This window comes from Octodon degus, unplaced genomic scaffold (assembly GCF_000260255.1).
Source record: "Octodon degus isolate 3935 unplaced genomic scaffold, OctDeg1.0 scaffold00007, whole genome shotgun sequence".
NCBI classification, from domain to species: Eukaryota; Metazoa; Chordata; class Mammalia; order Rodentia; family Octodontidae; genus Octodon; species Octodon degus.
Window position 1 is genome coordinate 9,106,131 of NW_004524583.1, and position 14,026 is coordinate 9,120,156.

A 14,026-nucleotide genomic window follows, 5' to 3' on the forward strand; every position below is an offset into this window, starting at 1 on the left:
TGCTCCTTGAATGCCTTCAGGGCACTTTTGCATGGCTGGAGTGTTGTGGGGATCGAACTACAGCAAACTGAGGCTGCCAGCATTGTGGAAGCAGCCACTTGAAGAACGGAGCTAGGGCTAGGCCCCGGCTTTACTTTTTATACTTCATTTTCATACTTTTCTGCTGGATGGTTAAGACCAAGAAAGAGCAAAGCCTATACAAAAAGAAATGTAACTTTTGTATCTGATAAAGGTCAGTCAAATCCCCTCAGAATTTAACCTGAAACCCTGTACCTCAGTTTGTAGATCATTTGTCAGTGTCACCATGTGGATGAGTCAGGGCCATTGCTTGACCAGTTTGCTGTCTGTGAAAGCTTGAGAGAATGTTTTCTCTCCAGGTGACTATCCTTAGGCGCCCTCCACATCATCGATCACTTTCCTCTGTGGCCCCAAAATCTCCTTGATCAGAAAATTAGGGACACAACTGAGTTACAGGATGTTACAATACAGGTTCTCTTATTTCCTTAGTCCTTAGTGACCTTGAAAGGCTAGGGCCAAAATGTTGGCTGTCCCTGTAGCTCTTCTTTTTCTTTAATTTTTGGTCTGCAAACAAGTTGTTAACCCTCCAGAAGAGAAGCTTAATGATATTATTACCCTATAACATAGGCAGTTGAGCTTAACCTCACTACCTGTTTGAATATCAGACATCTTAGACATAGCATGGAAAAGGTATTTTCCATCAAGTATTGATAGAACCTGGGTTCTTGTGCTTGCCAAGCAGCCAAGCTATCTCCCCAGCCCCTGAACGCACATCTTATAGTTTAGAGAAGTGCCACTGGGGTTCATACATTTTGGTTTTGTTCTTTTTACTAAAAGTGAGTGTTGGGACTGGCCAGATAGTTCAGCAGATTAAAGTGCTGCTTAGGCAGCCAGAGAGACCACGATTTCATCCCTGCCAGGCCAGCCCCTCCCCTGGGTACACTAAGAGGGTGATTGAGACTGGGCATGGTGGTGTGCACCTGTAAGCCCAGCGCTTGGGAGGCTGAAAACATGTAGTGACATGTCTGCTCTGTGTAGTAAGACCCTGTAGACCCTGCACTAAATACATTAAAAAAAAAAAAAAAAAAGTGGGTGGATTGATGCATTTTGGAATTCATTGTAGTAGCTGAGTTTTAACTGAGTACTCCTGTGCCTGCCATTGGCAATTTTTAGGGAGATATTTTTTGATCGCTCAGAACTCTCCTGAGCATTGTACAGTGTTTAACATAACTAGCACCTATTCAATACCAGTGGTGTCCCCATTGTCTTAACCAGAAACACCATCCTTTACAAAGGCTCCAGGAAGGGAGCTAGAGGTGGCAATGATGTCCTGTTTGAAAATGATTTTCCTGTTTTAGAAGAAATAGAAATTGTATAAAAAGTCATTGTACAAAATGGAATTTTTAAAACTTCATTATCATTCAGAAGACTGTAGAGTTCTTGACAAATGATAAAACAGGGCTGGAGCCTAGCTCAGTGGGTCTAAGCACCTGCCTGGCAAGCAAGGACCAGGGTTCAATCCCCCATACTGTATGCTGTGCCAGTCCCAGAACCCTGGGCTTACCATGCTAGCCACCAAAACTGGGCGTGGTGACACACACCTGTAATTGAGACAGGAGGATCAGCTATGAGTCTGACCTGCATAGCAAAACCCTGTACCAAATAAATAAATAAATAAATAAATAAATTTTTAAAAACTAAAAACAAAGATAGTGTTTTCTATACCACATGGTAAATGTACTGTTAGGCTTATTTATTTATTTAGACCAGTTCTTTACCAGTTTTTAGTAATAAGAAATTATCTATTTTTAGCTGGGCATAGTGGCACATGCCTATAGTCTCAGTTTTTGGGAAGCTGAAGCACAGTGATCACCACAAATTTGAGGCCAACTTGGGCCACCTAGTGAGTTGAAGGCTGACCTGAGCTACATAACAAGAGCCTGTCTCAAAAACAAAACAAAGAAACCACCTGTTTTTTGGAGGGTTGCTGCTCTATCCTATATGCAAAGCTCATTTCCATTCCCACCTTCATGGGAAGGTTGTAGTTTCCAAATAGCCTCCCCAGCCCCAGTGCCTCCTAGGATACACAGACTTTCTTCAGTACCTTTAGTTCCCAGGCTATAAACTTTGGGGGTTTATAGTCAATTACTGTGGAGGAATCTTGCTCTTCAGATGTCCTTCAATCAGCTTGTGAGATGCTAGAATCTTATTGATGCTCATTTAAAGGGTTATTAACTTTGGAATACCCAAATAAGAAGCAGCAAATGGCTTTTGTGTGCTAAATTAGTATTGAGACTAGGTTGAACATGTATGACTACCAGGGAGCATTTACTTTAGAGCTTCATCCTATAATGATTGCTGTATAAAAGTGATTAACTCTTCCTAGTCTGGATATTATCTTCTACAGTTTTGTTGTATAAATTTCAGGTTGTAGTGATACAGATTTCTCCATCCTGAAAAGAATTAAAACTTTGAAATCATTTAGTAATTATGTGATTTTATGTACTGAGAGCCTCATTTTTCTCATTAAAGTGAACTTTAGCTTCCCTTCCAAGATGAACACTTTCAAGGATAGTGACAGTGATAGCTCATATATCAGTAGCACATTTTAGGGGGGCCAGGGAGATGGCTTAGTAGAATAAGCGCTTGCCTGGCAAGTGCAAGGGCCTGAGTTCAATCCCCGGTTCCGCCAAAAAAAAAAAAAAGCACATTTTGGACTAACACTACACTTTTTCTTTTTCTTCTTTTAATTTATTGAGAAAGAAGTAGCAATGAGACAGTTTCAAAACAGGTTAGTAGAACAGTTACAATAATTAACACATTGCATATTGTTGTCTTTGTAGTAGTTATTCATAGAACAAGATGTAGACATATCTTGTCTAAATAATATTAGTTCAAAACTTTCTTCTCATTGAACTCAGAGAAAGTAGCTGTATATCTGTGCTATTTTGTATGTACAAATATATACATATTTTTTTCACCACAAAAATGGTCCTTCGTTTATCACCCTTTCTTGTTTACTTTTGTCAAGAGATGTGTATTCCATTTCTATTCTTATATTGTAGGTGCATGAATTCAGCAAAGTAATCCAATATAATCCAGTAGTCTATAATAATAGTGGTGGGTTATACGTATGACTGGCAATGTCAGAAGTTTTGACTTGAGCCTTTTACAGCTCAGCATATTAATATTGCTTTACTTTTTATACCTCATTTTTACACTTTTCTGCTGGATGGTTAAGACCAAGATAAAGCAAGACCTATGTAACAAAAAATGTAACTTTTGTATCTGACAAGGTCAGTCAATCCCCTCAGGACTTACCCTGAAACACTGTACAGCAGTTTGTAGATCTTTTGTCAGTGTCAGCCATGTGAATGAGTCATGGCCATTGCTTGACCATGAAATTCGCTCTCTGTGAAAGCTTGAGAGAATGTTTTCTCTCCAGGTGACTCTCCTTAGGCATATTCTACATCATTGATCACTTTCCTCTGTGTCCCCATAATCTCCTTGAACAGAAAATTTGGGACACCACTGAGTTACAGGATGTTACAATACAGGTTTTCTTAGGTCCTGAGTCCTCACTGACCTTGAAGGGCTAGGACCAAAATGTTGGTTATTCTTGTAGCCCTTCTTTTTCTGTAATTTTTTTGGTCTGCAAAGTTAAATTGTTAAATTTAACTTTAAATTTGTTTCAGGGTATAAATTCAGAGGAGAAGCTTAATGATATTATTACCCTAGAACATAGGCTATTGAGCTTAACATCAGTATCTGTCTGAATATCAAACACCTTAGACATAACATGGAACAGGTATTTTCCATCAGTCCTTGATATGCTAAACTTTAAATCCATACACAATGTGAAAAAAATATTTTAAAAATAGAAATCAATAATTATAAATTTTTTATACAGAAATTTAGAAATCTAACCATATACAACATTGTAGCAGAACAGTCTTATGACATTTTTTTCTTGTCTCTTGGTTTCATTTATTACCTTTTTCTTTTTTTTTTTTTAAACAAACATTTATATACACAAGACAGTTAAGGCAATGATCCTGAGAATCTCCATCAGGTTTTTGACACTAGCAGTTAATTGGTAGGATTCTCACCCTGGCTAACCACATATGCTGATACCTATGAACTAAGCAACTGCACTGAAGATAGCAGTGTGTCATACTAGGTCCATGCTTGGAATCCCTGTCATTCTGGTCTTCCAAAAGCATACTGCTTCTAATGTCATATCAATTATTGCTGTTCTCTCTCTCTCTCTCTCTCTCTCTCTCTCTCTCTCTCTTTTTTTTTTTTTTTTTGTGGCCTGCTCAGCCCACCCTTGGGGCGGGGCTAGTGTGGCACGTGGTGCCAGGATTGAACAGATCCCTGTGCTCGCCTAAACAGGTGCTTTAGACCACTAAACTATCTTGCCAGCCATGGGGCTACACTTTCTTACCTGGTCCTTCTCATTCCTTAACAAAACAGGCTTCAGATTTCAGTTTATAGTTGTTCCTAGTTATTTTCTAGGAAATCAGTAGCTTATATAGAATGTTCTGGGCCAAGCATGATGATATGCATCTATAGTCTCAGCTACAGGGGAGGCTGAGGCAAACAGACCCCTTGAGCCCAGGAGTTTGGAGCTAACCTTAGCATAGTGAGGTCCCATCTCCTTAAACAAACAAACAAAAAGGATATAGAAGAAAGTTCTATGTAGGGCCTAAATTATAATAACCATTGGCATGTAATAAAGCATCTCTGAAATTCATTTTATTCATTTGTGCAAAAAACTCACTGAATACCTCTGTGAACTAGGTGTTGTTACAGGCACTGAGGATACACTAGTGAATATTCTCATCAGTACTATGGTATAATCATTACATATCTCAAAGGTTAAATTAGTTTATATATAAAACAAGGGAAGAGATACAGCAAGTGTTTGGTAAATATTAAGTATTGTTATTTTAACAAGGAGACACTAAGCAAATTAATCTTCTGTGACTAATGCTTTGAAGAAAGTAAACCATGTGAGTCTATGATTGGATAGGGAAGGTTTGCTACTTTAGCCTTTAGTTATGATACACAAAGATAAAGAACTCAAGAGCTCCAACAGTTTAATGGGGAAAGTATGATACATTGCAAGGAATAGAGGATAAGCTTTTGGGATAGAAGCATGAATCATGGAATGAAAATTATAAGAGCACAAGGGGGCCAGGGAGAAAGCTCAGTAGAATAAGCGCTTGCCTGGCAAGCACAAAGGCCTGAGTTTAATCCCCAGTTCCGCAAAAAAAAAAAAAAAAGCACAGGGCTGAGGATGAGGCTCAACAAGTTCAAGGCCCTGAGTTCAATTCAGGGATCAGAAAGTCCCTTCAAAAAAGAGGATTACTGTATAAGGGCACATTGAAGCTGTGTGGGCAAGTCCAGGTCAGGTCGAGGAAGCCATAAAGAATACCTTTTGCTCCATTCACTGGAGTAGGAAATTAAGACTGTTGTCATTTCTTTCATACTGTTTTAAGGAATGTCATATTAGGATGTAGTATTAATGCAGGATTTTCACTTATGTAGAAAACAGTTTTCCATAGAAAATTTTTGAAGATCTTAATGAGTAGGAATTTTTACTTTCATATTCTTAAATTGTCTTTTGTATATGTTGAATTTCTAACTAGAGCATTGAAATCTAGAAAGTGTAGTATTTGTTAAATTTCTGATACTTATTGTATTCTTTTTTCTTTAAAATCTGCCATGTAGATTTTGACGCAACTGAGAAGTATAGGTGAACATGAAAGCATGTACTGTTGGGGGGTCCTGTCATTTTTCAGTGTCTGCAAAAAAGAAATTATGTTGAGCCTATAAATCTCATACAGCAGTCCTAAATTTGTGCATAAAATAAGATATAAAGAGAATGTAGTTTTTTTCTCTTTATTTTTGCCTTCTAATGAAGAAAATGTTCAGTCACTGTGGCACATGTTCATTTTCATAGTCTCTCAGTAGAATTGGTGCCAAAAAAGGAGAAACATTATAAATAGGATGAGGTCAATGAAATTTTCTAGGCCCAGTGAATTTGAAAATTATTTGATAACCTGACTTAAATTTTGATGAGTTTTTAATCCAAGATAATGGTGGTAAAGGCAGTTTTATATGATCATTAATTTAAAGTCTTCGCGTGCTTCAAAAATAGAGATCACTGATGCATAAGATTTTGTAGGCAAAATTTATTTGGATACTGACTTGATTAAAAGATCTCAAGTAATTTAAATACATGGGGTTAAGGGAAAATGATTAACTTATAGCCAGGGCAGCAATTTGTGTATGTATTTTAAGCTCCTTTAGTTTTAAAAGCTAAAAGACTAAACTGTGTGTCCTAAATTTATATGTATGCGTAGAGGACGTATTGACATCTAAAATGACTTAATGAGGTTGCTTCTTTTCATTTTCTGCTTTTCTTAAGCCTGCTTGTATTTGAACATTTTAGGTCATTTATAGTAAATACACTGACCTGGTTCCAAAAGAGGTTATGAATACAGATGATCCAGATCTGCAGAGACCCGATGAAGAAGCTATTAAAGAGGTAACTAAGAATTGACATGCATTACTTCAGATGACTTTTTATGTTCTTTTTAGCTTCTGTATCACTCACTGCTGTGTCTTACTTCAGATAACAGAAAAGACACGGGTAGCCTTGGAGAAATCAGTGTCACAGAAGGTTGCTGCAGCCATGCCAGTAAGAGCCGCCGATAAACTAGCTCCTGCTCAGTACATCCGGTATGAGTCACACCTGGAAGTCTTAGTTGCATTTAAAACTTGTCTTGGGTTGAGGATTCTAGATTCTTTAGTGGTTCCAAATAGTCACAGTTGTAAATGCATTGTTGTGAAGAATGATTTGAAGCCTCTTGACTCTTTGTAGACTGTTGAAAGCATAGTTTTGGGTTTTTTTTTTTTTTTTCTGCTTTTTGCAGTACCGGGAACCAAACTCAGGACTTTGCACTTGCCAGGCAAGCGCTTAACCCACAGAGCTGTCTCCCTAGTCCAAAAGCATAGTATTTTAAGATAATAGTTTTATGTTATTTCCAAAGTATTTCTGTTTTTAAAAATTAACATGCAGGCTGGGGAGATAGCTCAGTGGTTTTAAGCACCTGCCTGGCAAGCACTAAGGACCCAGGTTTGATCCCTCGTACCACACGCCATGCCAGCTCTGCTCCAGGTGTCAGCATCCAAAACCAGGTAATCCCAGCTCTGGGGAGGCTGAAGCAGGAGGATCACTATGTCTCTGAGCTGCATAGCAAGACCCTGTACCAAATACATAATTTTTTAAAATAAAAAAACAATATGCAATTCAAACCATAATTATTATTTCTAGTTTTCTATTTATATTTAATAATCATCCTTATAATACTTACAGATTTTGAAGCATTTAACTTGATTAAATGTGGTGGAGGTCATTTGTATATAGATACTAAAGGAAAACTCAGAGCTGATAGAGCTGCTGCCACTATTGTTTCCGTATTTCACAACCTATGATTCACCCAAAACTGCTAATTGAAAATGCCTGCTACTGTTATTGTATATGTTTTTTTCTCAAATGTATAAACTAGTCTTTCCTAGACCTCTTCTCTGAGAAACTGAACAATCACCATTCCATCCTGGTAAATGGATGCAGATGGATTATTTGCAGATAACCACTCTAGTTTACGTTTATTTGTGTTTCATAATTTCTGTTAGTTTTCTTACCTCTGTGCTGAGTGCTTTATGTAAATGTTTTATAATTTTCTGTTAATATTTTGTGAAAGAAATTGAAAATGTAGTTTTCAACAGAACAATAACTACTGAGAGCTTGAACTACTTACACCTGTAGTTTTTATCTGCTTTCTTCAGGTATACACCGTCCCAGCAGGGAGTGGCTTTTAACTCGGGAGCTAAACAGAGGGTTATTCGAATGGTAGAAATGCAGAAAGATCCAATGGAGCCTCCAAGGTTCAAGTAAGTTGATGGCTTCATGAGAATGAACTCCTTTTCTTTAAAGAGATATTAAAGGGGAAAAGTATCCTAGATATTCATCACCATCTGAATGGATAATCAAACTTGGGTACATTGGTTCATGGAAAAACAGTGAGCAGAAAAAAGGAATTAACTGTTAATAGCAAAAATGAATCTCAGAATAATTACATTGTGTGAAAGAAGTCAGGCAAATCAAGTACATATGGTACAATTCCATTTTATATAAATTCTAGAAAATGAAAACTAATGTAAAATAATAGAAAGTATATCAGTGGTTGCCTGTGAGAAAAAAAGTACAGAGAAAAGAGGGACAGAATGAGTAGGCAAAGGACATGCAGAAACTTGCTATGTTCGAGACTATAGGTGTCAGTTATGTTCACTACCCTGATTATGATGGTGTAAGTACTTTAAGTATAGTTAACTGTATGTCAATTTTATCTCAATCAGCTGAAAATATATTGCTCTGTGCAGTTGCATCATGACAGTGGAGTAATGATGACAGGGTCAAAGTGTTTTATTGTTGAAGCCAAGTGATAGATACATTGTGGGTGCTCATTACACAGTTGCAGTTTTTTCTGTTGAAAGCTTTACAAAAGAAAACGAGAAGGGGACACGTGAGATATAATAATTGGGGAATGTATATCTTTAATTATTACTTTCATTTTTCACTCAGGATTAATAAGAAAATTCCACGAGGACCACCTTCTCCTCCTGCACCTGTCATGCATTCTCCTAGTCGGAAGGTATTCGTTGCTATAGTTCACAATCTCTTTATATATATTATTTTCATACATAATCTTCCTGTGTTTAGCCATACATATCACCACATAGATTGAAGTGTTCTTGTATTAATTGTTTTTTAACCCCAAATAGGGATCCAGTCAAGACTACAAAGTGTAGTTTCTAGAGTGTTTATGGGAATGCGTAAAAATATTTATAGTTTCTAAACTCTTTATGGGAATGTATATGAAATATTAGCTATCATTTTTTTTTCTCCCAATGCCTTCAGGGCAGGTTTGGCTGGCTTGAGTTGTGGGGATCGAACCACAGCAACCTTAGCCTGACTGCTTTGTTGAAGCAGCCACTTAAAGAACTGAGCTAAGGGGCAGGCCCCCTATTAGCTATTAGTTTTATTAGTAACTTAGACTCTACTTTTCTCAGAATGAGCAAGATCTGTTTCATGTGAAGAATAGCCATAGATGCTGAGGAGATAGCTCAGCGTCATAAGCACCTGCCTGGCAAGAACAAGCTCCTGAGTTCAATTCCTGGAACCCCCCCACTCCTCCCCACAGTCCCCCCCAAAAAATACAATTCCCACAGATATAGGAAATGTAGGTATGGATTTATTAGGTCTCTGGTTGATATTCTGAGTGGTTGTTTATAAAGTATTTTTTTAATTCTCAAAAGAAAATTTTCATTTAAAAGAAGTATAGAAAAATATTAGCATTTACAAAAACATCAAATACAACTTCTATATTCTATTTTTTACATTGTTATCGCTAGACACCATAGTATGGGAACATAATATATAGTGCTGCACAACAAATAGAATTCTAGACTTTGAATCCATTTATTTATGTATGTATGTATGTATTTATTTATTTATTTTTGCGGAGCTGGGGATTGAATTCAGGCCCTTGCGCTTTCCAGGCAAGTTCTTATTCAACTGAACCATCTCCCTGAATTCTAGACTTTGAGAAAGTATGTCCATGCATCAGTGTGCACAGAGCCATCTTTTAAGTTGTAAAGATTCTACTTGGATTTTTAGGTAAGCTATTTAAATTTAAAAATGTCTCTTACTCCTTTCTCAATTCAGATGACTGTAAAGGAACAGCAAGAGTGGAAGATTCCTCCTTGTATTTCCAACTGGAAAAATGCAAAGGTAATTAAGTTGTCATAAAATTAGTCTTTTAGTATTATAGAGTACTGGAAAGCACTTAAGAAAAAGTTAAAGCTTCTTTTTCTAGGAAATACCAAATGGCGATATATGCTGGTGCAATGGGAGGGGCCGGGGGCCCCAGGGGGCCCAGGCATGGGAGGCCATGATGGCTTCCGCGGAGGAGGCTTTGGCAGTGGCCTTTGAGGTCACAGGAGCGGCAGAGGCTGGGGCCAGGGCCGAGGCCGTGGGGCTCGCGGCGGTAAAGCTGAGGACAAAGAGTGCATTCCTGTCACCAAGCTGGGCCATCTGGTCAAAGACATGAAGATCAAGTCCCTGGAGGAAATTTACCTTTTTTCCTTACCCATCAAGGAGTCCGAGATTATTGACTTTTTCCTGGGCACATCCCTCAAGGATGAAGTTCTGAAGATCATACCTGTGCAGAAGCAAACTCATGCTGGCCAGCAGACCAGCTTCAAGGCATTTGTCGCCATTGGGGACTACAACGGTCATGTTGGCCTGGGTGTAAAGTGTTCCAAGGAAGTAGTCACTGCCATTCGTGGGGCCATTATCCTGGCCAAGCTCTCCATTGTCCCCTGAGGAGAGGCTACCAGGGAAACAAGATCAGCAAGCCCCACACTGTTCCTTGCAAGGTGACAGGCCGCTGTGGCTCTGTGTTGGTGCATCTGATTCCTGCCCCCAGAGGCACTGGCACTGTCTCAGCCCCTGTGCCCAAGAAGCTGCTGCAGCTGGTTGGTATTGATAACTGCTACACCTCTGCTAGGGGCTGCACTGCTACTTCGGGCAACTTTGCTAAGGCCACCTTTGATGCTATCTCCAAGACCTATAGCTATCTGACCCCTGACCTCTGGAAAGAGACTGTGTTCACCAAGTCTCCCTATCAGGAATTCACCGACCATCTTGTGAAAACCCACACCAGAGTCTCTGTCCAGAGGACTCAAGCTCCAGCAGTAGCTACAACATAAAGGGTTTTTACACAAAAATAAAATGAATTGAGTCTGTAAAAAAAAAAGAAAGAAAGAAAGAAAAAGTTAAAGACTGAATAACTTTAGTTGAAACCTTAGTACCTCACCTAGCTGAATTTTTTCAAAATGGGGTGCCTGGGACTGAGGGAGTAGCTGTCTACATGGAGCACATGTTTAGTGTACATGGGGCCCTAACAGCAACAATAATAATAGTAATTTATGAGACTTTTAAAAATGTGATAGAAATGTTAGTATACATTGTCAACTGCTTTAGTACATTATAGGTATCAGAAACACAGGAAAGAAACAGAAAAAGGGCCAGCCAGATAGCTCACCAAAGCGCTAAGCACCTGCTTAGGTAAACACGGGGACCAGGATTCAATCCCCAGTGTGTGCTGTGCCAGCCCCACCCCTGGGGCAGGCTAAAACAGTGATGGAGACTGGGTGTGGTGGCCCGTGCCTGTATCCTAGTACTTGGGAAGCTGAAAACAGAAGGATATCTGTCTATGTAGTGAGACCCTGCACTAAATACAAAAATAAAAAAACAGAAAAAAAAAGTACCATGCCAACTCAAGGTGATATTCTCTAAAAAACTCAAATTTATATCTAAAAATTATTTCTGACAGAAATTAAACTAGTCTAGATGACAGTGTGAAAAAATAACAAATGCTTGGATATTTTTGGTTTTTTACTGTGCTTTGGTTTTCCTTTTTTTTTTTTTTTTTTGTTTCCCTGGAGTCAGGGTGTTGTTATATATTTTGAGCTAACCTTGACCCCACTTTAGCCCAGGCTAGCATCTAACTCATGGAGATTCTCCTTGTGTCGGCTTCCTGAGTGCTGGGATTATAGGCCTGCACCACCACGCCTGACCTCAGTGCTTTAATTCTCAGCTATTCGTCTTGTTTACAACATTGTGAGTTTAAGCTGTGTAGATCCTACATGTCCTTTTCTAAACACCAAAGCTTCTAGATGTCATTAAGAATCTGTAAAATGTGAGGTAAATTTCCTATTGTCTGAATTCCATGTATTTTTATGAACAAAGGTGACTATAACTGTAGGTTATATGCTCTTTTTTTTTTTTAATTTTTATTTATTTATGTGTGTGTGTGTGTGTGTGTGTGTGTGGCCAGCTCAGCCCACCAGGGGGCGGGCTGGCTGGCATGTGGTGCTGGGGGATTGAACCGCGGTCCCTGTGCTTTGCCAAGTTTGTTCTAAGTATGTGCTTTAGACCACTGAGCCATCTCACCAGCCCCAGGTTATATGTTCTTTAAGTAAATTAATACAACAAAAAGGTGGGTGGCTGGTTTGATTTGTGTTCAGTAGTTCAAATATAACTATTTGGCATCTGGAGCTGATTCTGTAACACCTTATTAGGAAGCCATGGTCACTATCTGGAAGAGTGTCAGGAATCTGGAAAAATAAAGCTAAGCCTGAAAAATAGTCAAGTATATTCCTTGACTTATGTCTGGAGAGCTTTATCTTTTTTTTTTAAATTCCATTTATTAACAAAAAAAAAATCTAAAGAGTTAATAAAGTATAGCAGGTTTAAACTACCTAGCCTGAACTTGTAAGCACAAAGGTTTGTGCTACTTTTGTATGCTTATTTCTACTGCAGGAACAACAATTTGGCTGTTTGACATAATGGCCTTTTATTATAATCTGTAATTACTGCTATCTTTTTCCAGAGCTTGGGCTTAGAAGTCATATTGTCTTAACGTTAAATCCTAATTCATGCATGTATTTACTTAACCTTAGGGATGTTACCCAAACTCTGCCTGTGTTTTTATTTATGACATGGAAACAACAATGTTACTGGTTTTATAGAGTTCTTATTACTGTTAAAGGAGATCACAGATGGAAAAGTGCTTAATTTGCCACATAAAATATTCACTGTTGTTGCTGGTTTGTATAATTTTGAAGCACAATACAAGAGAAGTAACTTTTTAAAAAAATTTATTTGTGTGTGTGTGTGTGTGGCCAGCTCAGCCCCCCAGGGGGCGGGGCTGGCTGGCTTGTGGTGCTGGGGGATTGAACCGCAGTCCCTGTGCTTTGCCAAGCCTGCTCCAAGTTGGTGCTTCAGACCACTGAGCCATCTCACCAGCCCCAAGAGAACTAACTTTTTTTTTTTTTTTTTTTCTTAAATTTATTTATGTGTACTGTGTGTGCATGTGGCCAGCTCAGCCCACCAGGGGGAGGAGCTGGTTGGCATGTGGTGCTGGGGGATTGAACCACGGTCCCTGTGCTTTAGTTAAACTTGTTCTAAGTAGGTGCCTTAGACCACTGAGCCATCTCACCAGCCCCGAGAACTAACTTTTAAGAGCTCAAAATGTACATATTTTAATTTAAGTAATTACTATTGCTGTTTAGTCACTATTTTCTCATTGCTTTTCACCTAAGGGCTATACAATTCCATTGGACAAACGTCTTGCTGCTGATGGAAGAGGACTTCAGACAGTACACATAAATGAAAACTTTGCCAAACTGGCTGAAGCTCTCTACATTGCTGATCGGAAGGTTGGTCTGTTATAATTCGTTTAATGTTCTAGTGATCTGTGACACACTCTTTTTTACCTAACAGTACCTAAGGTACTGTTAATTTAACTATAGTCTGAGTAGAGAGACTCTAACCTGTGATACTTTTCAGAAATGATAGGTGCTAATTGCAGCTGTGCACATGATCCCAGCCTTTATATACTTACTGCACATCCCCTCAACCACTATGGTGAATCATTTAATGCCTTCCCTTAGGTATAGATGTGTCCCCTAGAAGGAAATTGCAGGGAAGTAAATAAACATTCTGTATAATGAAATCCTACATAAAATGACATCAGTGATATTATATTAAATGTAATGGTATTGGTATGTGGCCTCCCAAGTTTGCATGGCATGTATTTAGAACATAGAAAAGTATTTTTTATTTTGGTCACAATGAGTTCCATTATAAAAATTCTCTAAAAATCTCTTATCATCTGTGAGCTGAGATTTTATCCTCCCCCCCCCCCGAGGCAGGGGCTCACTGTTTTGTTTTTGTTTTTGTTTTCCATAATTTTATTGAGAAACAAATAGCAGTGAGACAGTTTCAAACCAAATTGGTAGGACAGTTTCAATAATTAACACATTGCATACATTCTTCCTAGTGGTTAATTGCTGTATAAGATGCGGA

General features: G+C 38.5%; 1 protein-coding gene across 1 annotated transcript in view; it reads left to right on the forward strand.

The window, feature by feature from the left end:
* Positions 1–14,026, forward strand: part of Snw1 (SNW domain containing 1) — a 55,682-nt gene that overhangs the window by 25,327 nt on the left and 16,329 nt on the right. The window contains exons 4-9 of the mRNA XM_004624717.3: positions 6,479–6,574; positions 6,662–6,768; positions 7,879–7,983; positions 8,675–8,744; positions 9,818–9,883; positions 13,261–13,377. Of these exons, the coding sequence (XP_004624774.1) occupies positions 6,479–6,574; positions 6,662–6,768; positions 7,879–7,983; positions 8,675–8,744; positions 9,818–9,883; positions 13,261–13,377 (561 nt within the window). The remainder of the gene's footprint in view (positions 1–6,478; positions 6,575–6,661; positions 6,769–7,878; positions 7,984–8,674; positions 8,745–9,817; positions 9,884–13,260; positions 13,378–14,026) is intronic.